The sequence below is a fragment of the Lycorma delicatula genome, chromosome 5 (assembly GCF_047948215.1).
Source record: "Lycorma delicatula isolate Av1 chromosome 5, ASM4794821v1, whole genome shotgun sequence".
Classification (NCBI taxonomy): domain Eukaryota; kingdom Metazoa; phylum Arthropoda; class Insecta; order Hemiptera; family Fulgoridae; genus Lycorma; species Lycorma delicatula.
Window position 1 is genome coordinate 80,128,670 of NC_134459.1, and position 18,805 is coordinate 80,147,474.

At 27.7% G+C, this 18,805-nt stretch overlaps 1 protein-coding gene across 1 annotated transcript in view; it reads right to left on the reverse strand.

The window, feature by feature from the left end:
• The window catches only part of SMC3 (structural maintenance of chromosomes 3), a 92,118-nt gene extending 87,648 nt beyond the window's left edge, over window positions 1-4,470 (reverse strand). Inside the window, exons 1-3 of the mRNA XM_075366449.1 lie at window positions 4,276-4,470; window positions 3,907-3,982; window positions 3,453-3,491 (exon numbers count right to left, since the gene is read on the reverse strand). Coding sequence (XP_075222564.1) covers window positions 3,453-3,491; window positions 3,907-3,982; window positions 4,276-4,290 — 130 coding nt within the window. The 5' untranslated portion in view covers window positions 4,291-4,470. The remainder of the gene's footprint in view (window positions 1-3,452; window positions 3,492-3,906; window positions 3,983-4,275) is intronic.
• Between the last annotated feature and the right edge of the window lie 14,335 nt (window positions 4,471-18,805).

The following is an 18,805-nucleotide window of genomic DNA, read 5'->3' on the forward strand; positions in this document are numbered from 1 at the left end:
GAAAATGTAGTACTGTACCATTCATATGTTCAACAAAAAAGGTGCCATTTTAGACAAAATAGAATAGTAGCTTTTCTACTTAAACAATTTAAGTTGAAATTAATGTAAAAATAATTCAAGATATTTCTGTAAAAAAAAGCACATCATAAAAGTTCAATAATTAATTGTATAATTCATAGCACATTATCTGTATTATTATACATGCTAGGCCTGCATTATTATCATAACAAAATAAAATATATAGATACATTTTTAAAAAAAAATTATTAAACAAAAATCATAATTTAATAACTTACACAATTTTTTTTATCAATAAATTCTACTAAAAAAAGCACTTTGTACATGTTTTGAGATAAGGAATTCATTTACATAAAAAAAAACCTTACACACGCTAATATTTTAGGTAACTCATTATTTTAACAGTAACGTTTCAGTTAATACAAATTACTTGGATGAAATTTATTAAAAACATGCAATAGGTATAATAGCAGAGGTATATATTCTGGTTTATTTAGATACTAACAAATTATGAATTGATCTTACACATAATTGTACCACTTAATGACATATATTTCGATAGTCTTGAAATTTATATAATGAACCTTTATTCTGCTTTCATATTACTTTTTCTTTTTTTTTTGAAAAATAGTCAATCCAGATATAATTCTTTGAGAATTTTCAATGTAAAAAATAAATACTGGAATACTTCCCTCATGTTCATTATTACACAAATCCTGCTTGAAAAAGTGAAATCCACTTAATCTAAGGTAATCATAAATAATCAATCCAGGATAATCATAGATATTGACTAGAGAAATTTATTATATTTTTTTCCAGATGGTCAACAACAAATTTACATTATAACACAACAAAAAAGATCAATATAGCCTTTTATTAATATTTATAAAAAAAAACTAAGCTGTTAAATTTGCATTATTTTTACACAAACAACCAGACACATTGACTTGTGGCTGAGACACAAGCAATAGTCCCACACTGTCACACCAAAAAGCTAAAGCAAATAAATAACAAAACACCTCTTTTCTAATTGTATAATACAAATAAGACTTACAATGTATAAGCAATAATGCAGCAAACAAATTCAGGCACTTGTTTATAACATAATGCATAAAGTTGTAAAGGAATGCCCATTAATGATAAAATGTGAAACCTGAACGGATTTGAGAACGTTTAAAAAAAAATGTAATAAAAGAAAAATATCAAAAATGCAATAAAAGAAAATACCAACAAAAAAAAAAAAAATTAAGTAAACTATATATGGTAATGATACAAAATTATGGACTCAGCTTTAATGTTTTTCATGTTAAGATATGGTACTAAAAATAGTGTTTAATTTTACAAAATAACTAGTTAAATCAGAAATATGAAAAAAGCATTAATCTTTTCCCAAAAGTCATCTTTGTGAAGTGTCACTACCCTGGAGTTAAGGGTCAGAGTCAAGAGGTTCTGGTCATTCAGCAATATGACCATTTAAAAGGTGATTTGTTTAGTTGTATCTTGGCACAATTCCACATACCTCTCAGCACATTCTTTTAATGGTTTGTACATGTATCCCTATATCAGGGTCATCCTACCCCCCCCCCTCAAACCACCACCAGGGAAAGCAATGATTATTAGCACTATTTATCACAAGTTATAGGAGTATGCAGTAAGCAAAACAATGTTTTGTAATCCTTCCTAATAGATTTTGATTAGAGACCCAATACTTGTAAAGATAAATTATTTAATTTTATCATCTGTCCAGCATTTCTTGTTGGGTTTTAATTAATAACACACCCTAACCTGGGGAAAACCTAGGATATATAACAACTATATGTAAACTGTCATCACATCATGGACATACAACAAAATGATGAAGTGTCAATTAAACAAAAAAAAACTCCAACTATATGAACCATTTCCTCAGCATTGGATTGGCCATGATGTACCAATTCCCGAGCCACCTCGATCCCCTGACGTTACACCACTCAATTTCTTTCTTTGGAGCTTTGTCAAAGAGGAGATGTATGCAACAAAAATTGTCAACATCATTCAAATAAAAAGAAGAATTAAAGGTGTAATGGAATTACTTCAGATTGTAATGTGTGGCGTGAAACTGAAAATCATTTTAAGCATTTTACATGCCACAAAAGATGCTCCACTGGAACTTTTGGTACTTACGTATTAACGCCACCGCAGCTACAGCTTTATTTACAAACAAAGTAGTCAATCGGATTTCGGTGGAAAAACAACAGTCTCTTTATTGATTTTAATAAATGGTTATTTATATTTATTTATTTTATAAATGTATTTTAACCAAACTTAAACTACGCTAGGTTCGCTCGCAAACTTTAACTAATTAACACCGTAATTTTTTGAGTATTTATTTAATAAATTCAGTTATTGCTATTATTTATTATTTAAATAATCAAAACACTCCTGTTAATTAGTCAAGGAGTCAAGGTTAGTGAGCGTAGGTTAAGTTTGGTTAAATTATATTTATAAAATAAATAAATATAAATAACCATTTATTAAAATTAATAAAGAGACTGTTCATTTTCCACTGAAATCCGATTGACTACTTTGTTTTTAAATAAAGCTGTAGCTGCGGTGGAGTTAATACGTAAGTACCAAACTTTTTTTAAAGTTAATAAGTGTTGTAAACAATACTGTTTTAAATAACAATTTGACAATTTTTTTTTTGTGAAAATGTTTTCACGTTATCATCACCGGGTCAAAAAGTAACAAAAAAGCCCCTTCTCAGATATTAAAATATTAATAAAATTAATTAAAACTAGAATAAAAGCTAAGATAAGATTAAAATTAAAATAATATAAGAAACATAACTATTAAAATAAAATCTATAGTTGAATATCATTAAATCTTATTACGTATACAGATTCTTCTTAAAAGTAACAATAACCGGCTCAGTACATTGTAATCATTTCCTAGGATGTACAAATGTCCCTCTGTAATTTAAATTTGAACATAAGGCCGCATAACAATAACACATGCAGTCCACAAGGATGTGGACTGAATATGATGTCCTTGATATATCTGAGTTTATTATCTGCTGTAGCTATCCATTCACCTTGCCACCTTCTTTAAAGTGTTTGTTTAATGTAGTTGTAACTTGAGTGGTAAAAGACAGTTGCCTACATATTTAGCAGCAACATCTGCACATTCCTTAGCAGGATTCCCACATGGCTAGGGATCCAGCAGAAATTCAACAATAAAATAATATATGCATGTTAAGTACATTGCTTTGGTATTTTTTTATTTACACCTAAAATGCACTGAATAATTTATGATCATCCCGTATATATTTATTTATTTCCAGTTTTAGGTTTTTCCTTCCTTGCCAAACCCCATAACCTTCACCAATTCAAGTGATGTATATAGTATTTTAATATGGCTACTTTACAATATTTTATGATGAAACCTTAACTTACCATAAAAGAAATTACTTTTTCCTGATCCATTACGACCAACTGAAAAACAGAAAAAATCAATAGAAATTAATAAATAAAACTCACAATAATAAAGCTGAATTTTTTTTTTTTTTTAAATACATCCCTAAGTTCACTTTTCAACATATTAAAATCTACTTTTGTTTAATTATTTTCAGTTTGAAGTAATTTTGTTACTTGTGACTACAATACTTCTTAGCAACAAAATCTCATTGCAACCAATAATTCTGTCATACATGTTCACTTTACTTCAGTACATTCTTATGCCAAGTTAGGTGATTATGTTCTAGTTTGTTTTATTAATATAATACCCATATTCTTTGCATCCTACAGCAGTAAAATACAACTACAATAAACAACAACAAAACCAACATAGTGAAATAATTAAGTTACAAATAAATAAAATATTCTATGGTAATTAATTAAAATGACTCACCTACAACATTGTGTTGTTTATTAAATGGTTCAACTATTGTCTGCTCCCTGTAGCTCTTAAAACCATGAATAATAACCTGCAAAAATAAATTAAACAAAAAATAAACAAGAGTTCTAAACGGTGGGTAGTTTTACACTAAGACACTTGCACAAAATTCAACAGAATTCAGCATTTCAACAATATGACCTAGAATTTCCGTTACTTTAACATAATTACCGTTACTAATAATTATTACTACCTGTTGGCGACAATTCGCATGAATAACTTATACAATGATAATGAAACGTGAAACCCAACTTAAACATATCTGCAGTCAAACGTAACATAAATTTTAAAAAAACTAATAGATACAATAAAACAAATACTTACTTGTTTTATATACATTTTGGTAATCTACAGTATAAACTCTTCTATACTAACGAACAATAAAACCATAATAACTTAAAAACGCAAAACAAACTAAACAGAAACCTCACAAACCCACCAATTTTTTCACCATTGCTAGCATACAATCTTACCAAGCGGGAAAGTTTACCACAGCACATTACCTTACAAAATGACAGAGGCAATCTGTATTTTTTTATACTTGACAAATATCAGTGAAATAAAATAAAATGTAGAAGTGAATAGAATTTTATAAATAATTTTAGATGACAAAAAGAAATGACGATTAATAATTATTTTACTTTAATTACAACAAACATAATCAACTACGATTAATAAACCAAGACTGTATTAAGTCAAATAAATTATTAAATTAATGTATATCTCGATCTTCCTACAAATAAACATGTAATCATTTTATATTATCGTGTATTTTACGTGTTTTTTTATAGAGACTAAACCCAACTATTAAATCAAACGTTGGGAAAAGAAACTATTACAAATAACGCGTACAATAGTATCAAGTATAGTAGTAGTAGTATGTATCTATACTTGATACTTGTATTACTACTGTAACCTACAGGGTTAGTCTAGTGGTAAACTCATGATAGCAAATCAGTTGATTTCCAAGTCGAGAGTTCTAAGGTTCAAATCCTAGTCAAGATCGTGGATACAGGTTTCTTTGTGGTTGGATTCAATTAACCACACATCTCAGGAACGGTCGACCTGAGGCTTTACAAGACTACACTCTTCATTTAAATTCATAAGTAATACCTAGCGGTCAATGGCAGCTCGCGTATGGGCACTGTGGAACTGCTGCATCTCCCGATTTCCACTCGATATTATCGATAATATTCACTGATCTCTATATAAGTGTCTTTTTCCTGTTTAGCCTCCGGTAAATACCGTTCAGATAATACTTAGGATGATGTGTACGAGTTTAAATGAAGTGTAGTCTCAGTTCGACAATTCGTGAGATATGTGGTTAATTGAAACCCAACCACCAAAGAACACTGGTATCCACGATTCAAATCCGTGTAAAAATAACTGACTTTACTAGGACTTGAACGCTGGAACTCTCGACTTCCAAATCAGCTGATTTGGGAAGACGCGTTCACCACTAGACCAACCCGGTGGGTTGATCTCTATAACTGGATAGGGCCGGACTCCGTGGCGCGAGTGGTAGCATCTCGGTCTTTCATCCGGAGATCCCGGGTTCGAATCCCGGTCAGGCATGGCATTTTCACACATGCTACAAATCATTCATCTCATCCTCTTAAGAAAAACCTAACAGTGGACTCGGAGGTTATACAAAAAAACTGGATAGGGGACCTTATGGCGTAAAATACAATTAAGTATTCAATATTTTAGCATACTCCAGTGCTACAGAACGAGTGACTGGGAACTAAATAAAACCATTGTACGCTTGCGCAACTGTAATCGTGATTAGGGATGTTTATTTTACACTACTCATATAACCAAAAGAAAGGTCATTTTCGCAACCCACACAGAAATTTGCTTACAGTTGTAGAAAATTTATATAGAGATCAGTGTTCAAAATACAAAATCAGAAAACTTCTACTGCATCAGTTTAAAACATGGTTTTATCCCTACTCTTACCTCTGTGCATGCACCGTTTCATTTTATTTAGTTCTACCACTCATTTACTGGCGCTCATTTATGCTTCAAATTTTAACAATTCCGATGTATGGGTCCCCTATTCAGTAACATTATGATCATGCAGCCATGAAGTGTAGCGTCATTTTGAAGAGGACAGTTTTGAATGAGCAATCATCACTATTGTTGGGATGGCGACTGCATTGCCAAGGGTATGGATTCCCATGCAGCCATGAGGTGTAGCAGCATCTCGATGATTGTAGTAAGTGAAAGTAAATGTCACAAGGGACTCTGCGCTGGAGCTGAGTGGGAGTAGGAGGTCTGTCCGCCTCTCCCTGGTAGACCAGACCAGAGTCCATAAATGAAACCAAGTCAGGGGGGATATTAACTGAAAGTTGAGTTCACTAAGAGATCTAGGAATAAATTTCATTGTTGCGTATAACATTTTTGGTGGTATGTTACTTATTCAATTGCCTTGAATAATATGAGACATTTACACAAAAATTGGCTCTGTAAAGTGTAGAACTAGGCACGGGGTTACACTTCCATGAACTCGGTCAGCTAGTTCAGAGGGAAACTATGTAGGACATTCGAAATGTCCAGATGAGGCTTGCAGCAATAATGGCAAAAGCTAGGTTATAAATCACTGATGTAAATGTCTACCGAGGCATTTACATCAGTGGCATCACAAGGCCTGGCTTATTACTATGAGATGTAAAAACTTACCATTTAGGGCAAAATACGACTCCTGTTAAAGCCTATCAGGGCTAAGAACGGGGTGGGGTGGTGTGGCAACCAGAAGTGTCACAAGGCAGGTGTCTTCCCCTATGGATGGATGGTAATTTTTTTTCATTTTTGGGGTTTTTTAATTTAAATTTTATTGATTTGGTTATTGATGATAAATATGTATTTATGTATTAGCCCTAAATTACAACTGTTGATATATAAAAAAAAGTAAAGGTATTTAAATAAAAGATTTATTATTTTTTCAGTGGTAGGGGATCTTCTCAAAACTAATAAGTTATCAAGAATCCCAATTGGATTAGTATAAAATGTAGGAAGAAATTTAAATTTGCAACAACCTTCCATGAGTCCACAATTTCTGTCACCAAATGAAGAACGAGAAAAATGTTTATTCAGTACCCGAACTAATAAAGGATATTAAAGATCAATTGTTAATTGTTGGGTTATCTTTGCAAATACTCACAGAGTTAAACCAGGACATAGTTTCACCATTGTACATGGTGGGGCTTGCACCCAATAATTATCGAAATACATAATGGATTGAACTCAAGTAGAGGTGTCATTTTCTGTCTTGGACCTCCTGGAGCAATGGAAGGATGAAAATAATAAAAAATTTTGCAATAAATAACTAGAGTGAACTACATGTATCAGCAAAACATGATGACAAGTACTTATAACTGCAAAACTGTTCCAAAGAGTGAGGTTTTACTGCACACACATCTGTCTATGTTCATCATAAACCTTCCAAATACATGGCAATTCTTAATTTTCATAGTTTCAGGTATAAGAAACAACATCTTTGATGACCTATATTTGAAATTTGGTAAATCAAGACTTTGAATAATATGGATTAGGATTTGTAGATCATTATGCTAAATGTGGAACACCCTTTTCAGTACAGATTGTTTGTTCATTGAATAAAGAGGAGAGTGTGATTCCTTCAGAATTCATTGTAGGTACTTTGTAATCACCTTTCTGGTAGTACTAAAAAATATATTACCACATCAGAACACTTAAAATGAATTTTAGTTGTGTGAATTTAATATATAACAATTACTAATATTATTACTATTTCACACCCAAAAATACCCAGCTATTACCTGTCAAGATTTTAATTTCATCCAACAATTTTAACTGTAGTCAATATTTATTGCAATAGGCTTATCATTAAGAAAAAAATAGCATTGTTGAGAATGACATCTATTTTTAAGTTTATCAATGTCAAGTAATTACGTAAAACTATTTAGCTGCTATTGCCAGGTGTAACTACTCTGACTTTTGTCCAATTCATCTATTACTTTTACATTATTATTTCTTGCTGTATAGTGTCACCTATTCTATATTCTTTTAGACAGTTCATAAACTTTCATTCTGCATGTAGAATCAAAGAACTTTACAGATTTCGTGTTTGGATTTTTCTTGTTCTATTTTTTTGCTGTGAACAAGCAAATGCCAATACATTATTATTTAGTTTGTCATTATCAATGAATGTAATAGATTATTTTTAATTTAATTAATGTAGGTATATATAATTTAATACATATACACATGATAGTAAACTGTGGTTTAAGTCTTATCTGGCTCTTAATCTTGTCTGACCTATTCATAGTTCTGTCTTGCACATCCTTTACTCTAGTTGATCAGCTCTAGCTAGTCTATCAGCTGCTGTTCAAACACAATCAACTGTTTACTGAAATTGTCTCTATCACAAATAAATATGGTCCAGTCTTTCACAATGCTGGTAGCACACTTTCATTTTATGAAAAGTGCAAATTTCAATAATGTCAAAATTGCTTTGCTAGTATATAAAAAAACTGCAGTATATTGCACTAATACAGAGGATCAGTATCATGAGAAATTTGCAAACTGGTTTATGTGTTTACGATACTAATAACATCAATTTTTATGATTAAATGTATGCATACATTTTTAATCCAAACAATTGTAAGTCGTTTTTATCAAAATTACATCTGTAGTAACACAAGAAAATCAAAACAACTTTGTTTAAATGGTTATATCTTCTGGTTGCACAGTAAAAATGAGTTCCAATTAACTTTTCAAAACCTTTTCATGATGATAAAGAGAAGCTGTTAAATTATCTCTAAATGCCTAACATATCCTTCAATTAGCTTATTCAGAAATTCTAAGATGTACAGATCCCTCAGCTGAACTGAAATAAAAGGTTAATATGGTGTGCACAAAGTCTCCACATGCTAGTCTCAATCCCAAAACTGATCTGTTAATGTACAAGGGGGTACTAAAAAAACTGTATAACTATCATGCCATCTAGACACAGTAGTTCCTCCATTAGGTATAACAAGCTTCTGTGGCAGTCTGCTAAGTGAATTGGCTCTGTATTGTTCATGTGTTGGTTTTCCTTAGTGCTTGTTAAACATGTTCTGTGATTTTGAAGATTAGTTATCATAAAGAGCACAGTCTTGTGTTAATTTTTTTTTCTTAGAGAAAACACTGCCTGAAACAGAAGTGATCTGTGAAAATGCTTTTACAGAGGAAGCTTTTAAGTAAAGCACAGGTCTACAATGGTTTTCATTATCCAAACAAATATTCGAAGCGTCACTTGAATACCAACTTTCTGGCAGACCTTTCACAATATAAACTGGAATTTTTTTACATAGCTTTATTGATATCAGCAGCTCTGTGGTAGCATATCGGTCTTTCATCTGGAGGTTCTGGGTTCAAATCCCAGCCAGGCATTTTCACAAGCTACAAAATTGTCATTTTATTTTATTCTCTGAAGCAATATGTAACTGTGGTACCAGTTAGATAAAATAAATAAATTACTTATTTATTTACACAATTTCCTTCAAGTGAAAGACATTGCCCCTCCCCTTTTTTCCTACATTCCATACTTGTTCTCTTGATTTCCAGAGTATATTGGTGGACCCACATTAAGTTGTAGGTCCCAATACAGTCAAAAAATACCTCTCCTTCCTCAAAGCGATTTAAAAGCCACTGACAGAGCTCTGTGCCTCAGTTAGTGTCTGACAATATTGTATGCACACTCCCAGCACTTATGCCAACCTCAGATGTAATTTCTTGGTTAAGCATCACCTTCCACAAGGTCATGAACGGCCTGAATGTTATCATTGACACTGGTCCATGGACGACATTCATTCTCCACTGCATCACGCCAATTTGAACATTTTTTTCTTCTGTGGATGATAATTTGTTGCACAATGGGCGATCATATCTCCATTCTGCTGCTAACATGGGAATGTGACATGGGCCCGACTGGCCAGGTGGTTGGTCCTCTTGACACATATCCAACTAACTACCCACAGCGACCCATCACATTCTTTACTGCTTTTCCACAGGCCATGTGGTAAAATTCATTTTATATTTGAATGACCCTTGTAGTAATAATGAGAATCTTGAAAAAGCTTGCAACACAATTTACAAAGATCATTTTCAGATTATTGAGTTCTGAATTGATGTGTGTCTTGAAGTTACTGCCAACAAATTTTAGCAGATGATTTAAACAGAAACATGTTGCTGTAAAATTTGTGCCTTAGTTACTCATAGGAGATCAGAAAACCAGTTGTGTTAATGTGTGCTGGTAATTTGAAGGACTAATTTTGATATGATCCATACTTTCCTTCTAACATTATGAGTTAGAGCTATGATTATGAAATGAAAGAACAATCAAGCCAGTATTCATCAAGACTACAAAAAGCATTGCAGGTTCATCATCAAATATGATGATGAAGACTAATATGATATGAAGACTATGCTTAATTTGCTTCATTGACATGAACAGATACTCACTGAGAATTTATCCTCCTGGATAGATGGAGAATCAGTATTTCTACCTGAATGTGTTGAGAAGATTGCATGCGAATGAATGAACACCTGAATGAAGAGGAGTGATTTTCTGCACAACAATGCCCCAGTTCATACAGCCATCCACATCAAACACTTTTTGTCAAAAAATTATGACCATTGTCGCTTACCTTTTCTATTTGCCCAGTAGTCTTGCTTTAAGTGAGTTTTTATTTCTGAATTTGAAAAACTCATAAATAAGTGTTTTTGTGCAAACATTTTTAATAATGGTTTTGTATCATTCTTCTTCAGTAATTTCAAAACTCTAACAGTGGAAAACCATTGGGAATACATTCAGTCACACTTAGAAGAAGATTAAAATTTCAATAAGTAAAATTATTAACATAATTTTTTACCTGCATTTTTAAATACCCTGTTTGTCTCTAAATGTGTTATACCAAACGTAAAATATGTCATTTACTTCAACATATCTTTGAGAAATGTTTGTTAAGGTTTTAAATATTAATAACACTGATTTTTTTTTTTGTAATAATAAAACAAAGGATAAGAAAAAATAAAAAAATAAAACATTGTTTTTGATATTGAAACATTATCCATCTATATTTTGAAATGCTTATTACAGAAAGGACACTTTAATAATAAAAAATAATAGATAACATTGCACAAGAACCAATAAAGCTAAAAATAATTAATCACTGAAAATTCCTTTAACCTCTACCTTCTACTAACTAACAAATTATCTCCATTCCTATTCAAGCCTAGGTGACATTAATTATTATTTATTATTACAACATAACGGCAAATAAATTATTTGGTTTGTAAACATACAATTTCTAATGAAAAAGTTATTACTTTTTTGTCTACCTTACTATACGTCAATAATTAATTAATGTCTTTGAAATTAAGAAATAATATTGCTTTTTTTATTATGGCCTGGTACAACACAAAATAAGATACAGTCATCCATAAATAAACATAACTTAAATGTTTAATAACAATTTGTAACATTACAATAAAATCATAAATTAACATTAATAAAGTTTAAATAATGGACTCATATGCACCTTCCAAATAAGTTATCAATTTAGTTGACATAAAAAGAAATATGTTTTGTAATAACTGATTTATAACTTTTAGAGCTGAACAATGTTAAAGTTAAAAAAAATGAATTGACTGATCAGTATAATAAAAAAAAAAGTGTATGGATTGTCCATATATAAATCAAAAGTTCTGGTGCAGTAGTTGCTACAAACATTAAATGCCCTACAATCATTAAATAAAAAATCTTAGTAATTTGCATTATGAAATATAGTGTACGCTTCTTAATAAAGGAAGTGTTTATAGCACCAAAAACTGCTTATCAGTCTGTTGTTACATATTTTCAATTAAAATATAAGTTAATAAAAATATTTTGTATATTATGAAAAGGAACTAACAACATAAAATTTGTAAAAGTAGTAATAAAAATATTTAGCAAGTTTTACTGATTCATCTTTTCACTATGTCACTTAATATCAGCAATGTAACAAAGCACAGGAAAAAGATTACACAGCAATTATTATCTAATAACTTGAATAGACACTGGTAGTAATCCAACTAATATAAGAAAAATATAAACTATTTTTATTATTTTTTAATAACCTAAGTTTTAGTCTGAGCAAATCAATATTTCAAACAATTTATTATTTTTAAACAAAACAGTAACATAAAAAATTACGTATAAATTATCCATATCCACTAATTAAAGTAAAGCCAAAACTATCAGCTTTTATCTGTCTTGAATTCTACAAAACTTACAATAAATAATGTAAATACAAAAATCTATGTCTAAAACCAAGAAAAAAGATAACTATAATTCAGAGCAATGCCCTACTACAATTTATCACTTTTTTGTTATATAATTTCAAATTCACAAAGAGCGACTTTTTTTTTTTTTAATTGAAAAAATATGTTAGGTAATCATTAAAAATAGAGAATCTTAACATATTTATTTTTTAACAATATATAAAGAAACACTACTTTCATTTAGTCAAAATAATCAATTTAGTATAATACTAAATAAAATTAACTGAAAGGTACAGTGCTTTCTGGGAACATTATTTAAGATGTAAATATTACTTTTTGACTTTGAACCAAACTGATACCGTTAATGCATATGAATCCAACAACATAAACTTTTATTATAAAATAGTACATTATATTTTACATAATAATATTGACATAAAACATTTAATGAAAAATAGTTTGTTATATTTAGAATTTGTTACACATAATAATAAATACCAAAAATTATTGAAATACAAATATTTATTTATAACATTTTTAAACCATATTATTCAGTTATACTTTGAACAGTTATATATAAAAAGTGTAATGAAATTTAATATTAAATTAAGCACACTACTAAACATTCACATAATAATCACTATTCAAAAACAAATATTTGGTATGTAATTTTTTAAATCAGATTATTGGTGTTTTTTTAATTACATTTTAATGAAAGCACAATTAATTAAACAAAGTACTATAACACATTCTCTTTAAATTCAGAATGTAGTTTACTCAAAAGAAAATGTAACATCTATACAAATTGACAACTTGAAATTGAATAAATAAAATTTAATATAATTAAATAAAATATTATCAAATGAAAAAAAAAAAAACTGCAATACCGGTAAATGGAAAGGATAATGTCATACTGAATAGTAAATATTCTTATGACATCATGTAATGTAAAAATTTAAATATACATATAAATTTGTATATATATTTAGACTAGAATAAACAAAAACTTAATACATGTGAACAAAAGTTTTTTTCGCAAACAACATGCTGAAATCAACATTAGTTTGTACTTTTAAATATTTTAATTTATAATAAAATATCTAAATTATATATTACAAAATTATTTTTTTTGTCACTTCCTTTGGAATGTTAACAAACAAATTTAAAAAAATAAAATTTTAATTAATTTTTTTTTTACATTAAATGCAACAAAATATGTTGCAGAATTTTATTTACATACTGGTATTTTATTGATAAAATACAGATAAGTAAACATTAGATTAAGCACATAATTTTAACATGTTTAAAAAATAGGCCATTTAAGCCTAATTAATCAACAAAAAAAAAAAAAAAATCAAAATTAAATCTCATAATCAATGAAACAAACTGAAATGTTTATCACACAATTAATGAAAAAATCAGTTCCTAAAAAACATAGGAGTTGCTAACAACACTGAAAAGAGTTTTATCAGTTGACACATGCAAAAAAAATGTTCTACTATTACAAAAAAAAAAAATTAAATTAAATTAAATTAGGTGTATGATTTATTCCAAATTTTTGTTTTTCATTGTTAAATAATTCTCAAAAGAAAAACGTTTTTTAAATTTTTTTAATTATAATCTATTTTTAATATTCTAATTATCATGAGATTTATCATTCTTAATTTGATTTGACTGACAGTAAAATTTCATATCAGCTTTTTTAATAGCAAAAGACCTCTCAAATTGACTCATCACAAAAAATTCTCCTACTTTTCCACTAAGTAAAAGTCTGAAATTTAGAATACTTTCTCCTACGTAATAATCAATATAGATCAAAACTTTCATTAACAATTTCTAAGGGATAGTGTGTGAGATGTTTGGCTTTAAAATATTACAATTTCTTAATTGAAATATAATATATTGTCTCAAATCTGTGAAGTTTTTTAAATGAAAAATTTTAACTACTTTTTCAGAGTTCTGTTGAAGAAAAAGAATCATTAAAATTGAGATTAATGTCCTAACTCTAATCTTTTACTTATATTAATTACACATAAATGTGTGCATATATGTTAAGAGAATTTTTAATCATATGAAATCTGTACTTCAATACAATGATCTTAAACAATATACATATCTTAATTTTACCTCTTAATTATAATATACCTCTTAATTTTACAAGGTCAATGAAAAAAAAAAAAAATATATATATATATATACTTCAATTATTTGCAGCTGTCAACTGATCTACTACCATGTATAAAAAACTGAGTTAGACTTAATTTCTTAAAAAAAATTAAAAATGCATAAATACAAAGAAATTCAAAGACAACAATTTGTATATAAATAACGCACATCTTTTAATTAAATATTTAGCTGAAAGTGAACGTAATTTACATAAATCACATCACAATTCTTATTATTATAGTAATATTGCATTATCTGTCATCAATAACCAATTATTGCTTTTATAAAAGTACAATTTACTTCATTAAATTAAGAAAAAAAAAGATAAAATAAATTTTTTTTTTTTAGTTATAGTAATTAATAAATAAATTACACATAATACTTATTATTTATTTATTAAACAAATGCAACATTTTTACAATTAAAATTCTTACTATAATCATTACATTAAACGTTTTTTCTTTAATTAGATAAAAACCTGATATGTTTCGTTGTGCTTGCATTCCTGCAAAATTGTCATATAAAACATTTTTTGACAGTCCAATAAAAAATAAATAAGTAATATAAAATAACAGTAATCGATTCTATAAAATTATATGTTTTTTTAATATTTACTAAAAAAATAAATATGCATACAATTCTATGGTAAAAGTTAGTGCATAAAATGAATGTTTAATAGATAAAAAGATATTGTGAAAATAGAAATTCCAAAACATTTTATAGTTCTCATTATCAATTCTTCAACACAAGACATTAGTTGTAGGACATTATGAAACGATAAAGTTACTCTTAATCTACAATAGCATTACCACAGAGTTATTAAAAACTTGTCTGAATAGGAATATAATATTATTTGTGCTTAATAAATATTAATAAGAATTAATATAAGTATATAAGTAGCAAACAGAGTTAGCACTTGTTGACAGAGAAAAATTGAATTAAAAACAAAAAGTAAATTTATTCACTTAATAGTAAAGAAAAAAATAGAGAAATCTGTTTTTTTTTTCTGGTAATAATTATCTATAATGAACACTTATAAATACATAAATATTGTATTAAAATGTTTATTAACTTAAAAATACAAAAAAAAGACTGACATGAAAAATTAACATGAAATTGACATGAAGCTTATGTACAGAAATATATGTATGGTCAAATTTCAGTTTGAAATACATATTTATTAAAGAAAATAAATGATATGGATTTCAGTTGCTTTTTATAATAATAGTCTCTAGATTTATAACTGAAATCATACAATCAAGAAAAGCAGCAGAATTAGAAAAATGTGAGATTTTTTAAAATAAATATTATGAACTAATAATAGATATATATAAATAAGTAAATGACAAGGAGCACATATCAGTAACATTAATTGGATTGAAGATAATTTATATATATGAACTTCAGAACAAGTTTCAATCGTAAAAATAAAACACATTCTCGAAAGGGAATATAAATCATATAATTTGAAAAACATTTTTCCTGAGTGTTGAATAATATTAAAGAAATATTTAAGACAAAAGTGATTTATTTATATAAATAAGATATTAACAGAATGAAGTGCAGAAATCTCAGAAAAACACAATTTTAATTTAAGATTACTAAAATTAGAAAAAAATTTAAAAATAATTTTCAAGGGAATTACTAAATATTCCTATTCTTTCACCCTTATTTTATAACTTTTTCACAAATATGCACAAACTTCTACCTAATATTAATTTACTATAATTATAGCACAACCAGTTGGTAAATATACATATATGTGTGTGTGTAAAAAAAAAAGAAAGTCTAATGTCATAAAACATCAAGCATTAATTGTTGCAAAAAAAAAAACTTGAAAAATAATGCCATATTTCAATGAATAACACGTATTAGTAGGAGTAGTAGTATTATTTAGTTACATTTCTTACTTGCTTTAAAAAAAAAAGATTCAAATAAAATGTACACACTAAATAAATAAAAATATTTAACCTTTAATTTATGAAATAATTATGCACCATATTAAATGCTTTAGTTGCTAATCTAGAAAAAAATTATCACAGTCTAAATTCGTTGCAAATCTAATTACATTGGTTGTACTGTATTAAGGTAAACAGAATTTAAGAGCATTAAAAGCATAAAACCAAACATTGTTTACTTAAAAAAAAAAGAATAATTATTAATTAAGACTAAATTACTTTGTTGTAAACTTTAAAAGTAATTTCATCAAATAATCATAAAAAACAGCTTAGTTTTTCTTTTCTTAAAAATCTGGCATTTTTTTATTAAAAAGAACCAAACTTTGCTGATATTTTATATAAACCTTTTCTTTTTAATTAGAAACAGATAATATGAATTACACCCACTTTTTGTTAATGTACTTTGGAAACAGATACCAAACAAAATAACAGAATTAATGCATTAAAGTAATGCTAGCAAAGTCTCACTTCATCATTTGACTTTTCAAATTTATACATCACCAATACATGAATAAAATAAACTTCATTTATGTGTGTGGTAAGTAAAATGTTATTCTTAGCATTAAAAATTTAAATCTGCCTTAATAAACAACTGCCTTAATAAAATATAATCTTTGCAGTTTTCAATTTTATAGTATTTTAAATATATAATGAAAATAGAGAAAGATTAAGTTTAATTTATTAATTCAGCAACGGATTATGATGAATGAATATGAACAATGACAATTCAGTGTTACAGATAAACAAGAGAAGAAACTAAGATGCCAATTTGGATAAAATGAAGGAAAACAAAGGGATGATATAAGTAGTTAATTATGAAAGAATCTTTTTTAATAGGTTTATTTTACAGAAAGAAGCAACTTACTTTGATTGATTTTCCCAACATTAAATTATTTTATACCAATAAATGACAATTAGAATATTTAAATAAAGCAGGTGTAAAACACTAACGAATGAATGTGATCTAATAAGAAATCAATTTCCAACCAGTTAAGTACCTGCAGAAACAATACTGTGTTGGAGAAACAGTATTAACAAAATCTGAAATCAAAATTTCTTGTTTAAAAATCAAGTGATGGGCGAGATTAACACTATTCTTGATAAAGGAAGTAAATAAAACAAAAAAAAAAACAAAAAATTTTTTTAATCTTTTTTAAAATTGAACTTATTGACTACTGACAAACTGTTATATAACTTTTTAACTGCAAAATTAGGAATAGAGTATTAAAGTAAAAAAATTATTTGCTTTTTTATTTTTGTTCCTCTTTTAAGTATTCAAATGTTAAAGCTTAAACTAAACAATTTGTACTTAAAACATAAGAAAATATAAGGCTAACTCTAATAGTAAATGTCCAGAAAGATTTCATTTAGTTTATCTGCATTAAAAAAAGCTATTCATGTGTAACTGGTTCTCTGTAACTTGTAGTTTTTGTTAATTTGAATGAATTGTTAATTTGTGTCTCAATTACCAGTTACATTATGTTTCAAACAAACAATTCATTCCGGAAGAATGGCAGTTCAAAATGCTAATAATACACAAATTTATTAATTTAAATAAATCAGCTAACAAACAGATAAGTTGGCAGTGGTAAAAATAAATATGGTGAATTCACTTCTGTGTGAAGGTACATGCAGATATGGTAACGGCTTAACTATCATAAATCATTTATTCTCAATTCACATCTAGTAAACATTATATACATACACTTAATTTTTAATAGAAATAAATTTTCAATCAATCTTATAATTGTGAATATACTGAGATATTGTCAGGTGGCATATGACAGAACATATCTCAGGTGGACTAGGTTTAGTTTTTGATAAAAATTCTAATCCAATTAAACTTCACCAAAATTAGGCTGTACATGACATAAACTAGGGGAAGAAAAATTTTTATCTGACACTGTACATAAAAAATGCAATGTTTATGTACCTAAACAAATATCAAACATGTTAATCAAAACAAAAAATTGGTCCCTGTGTATAATTAAGTTAGAAATTGTAAGTGCTCTTTACAAAACAAAAAAATAACAAAAAGATGTTTCTTAATCATTACTAAGCACCAAATAAGATCACAATGTTAAAACACATTAGCAAAGTATACTTAAGTAATATACATTCGTATATTATAATTTGTATAAATAATTTATATATTAATTTATAAATGATTATGCAAAATAAATATTACATTCTTTATAAGGTGCTATTTTCTTTAGAACCTGTATGTTTTTAATGTGCTACACTAATGCAACTTTTAAACTGTAAACATACTCTAAACTGTACTTTATTTTATATTAACATAAATAATGTAATAATATATTTTATTTAATATAAGCAAACTATTTATTTCTCATGAAAATGGATAGAATACCTGCTAAAGAAAAAAAAAAGTGTATTTTTACATGTTTTTAGGTATTTAGGATTTCCATAGATGTAATACAATA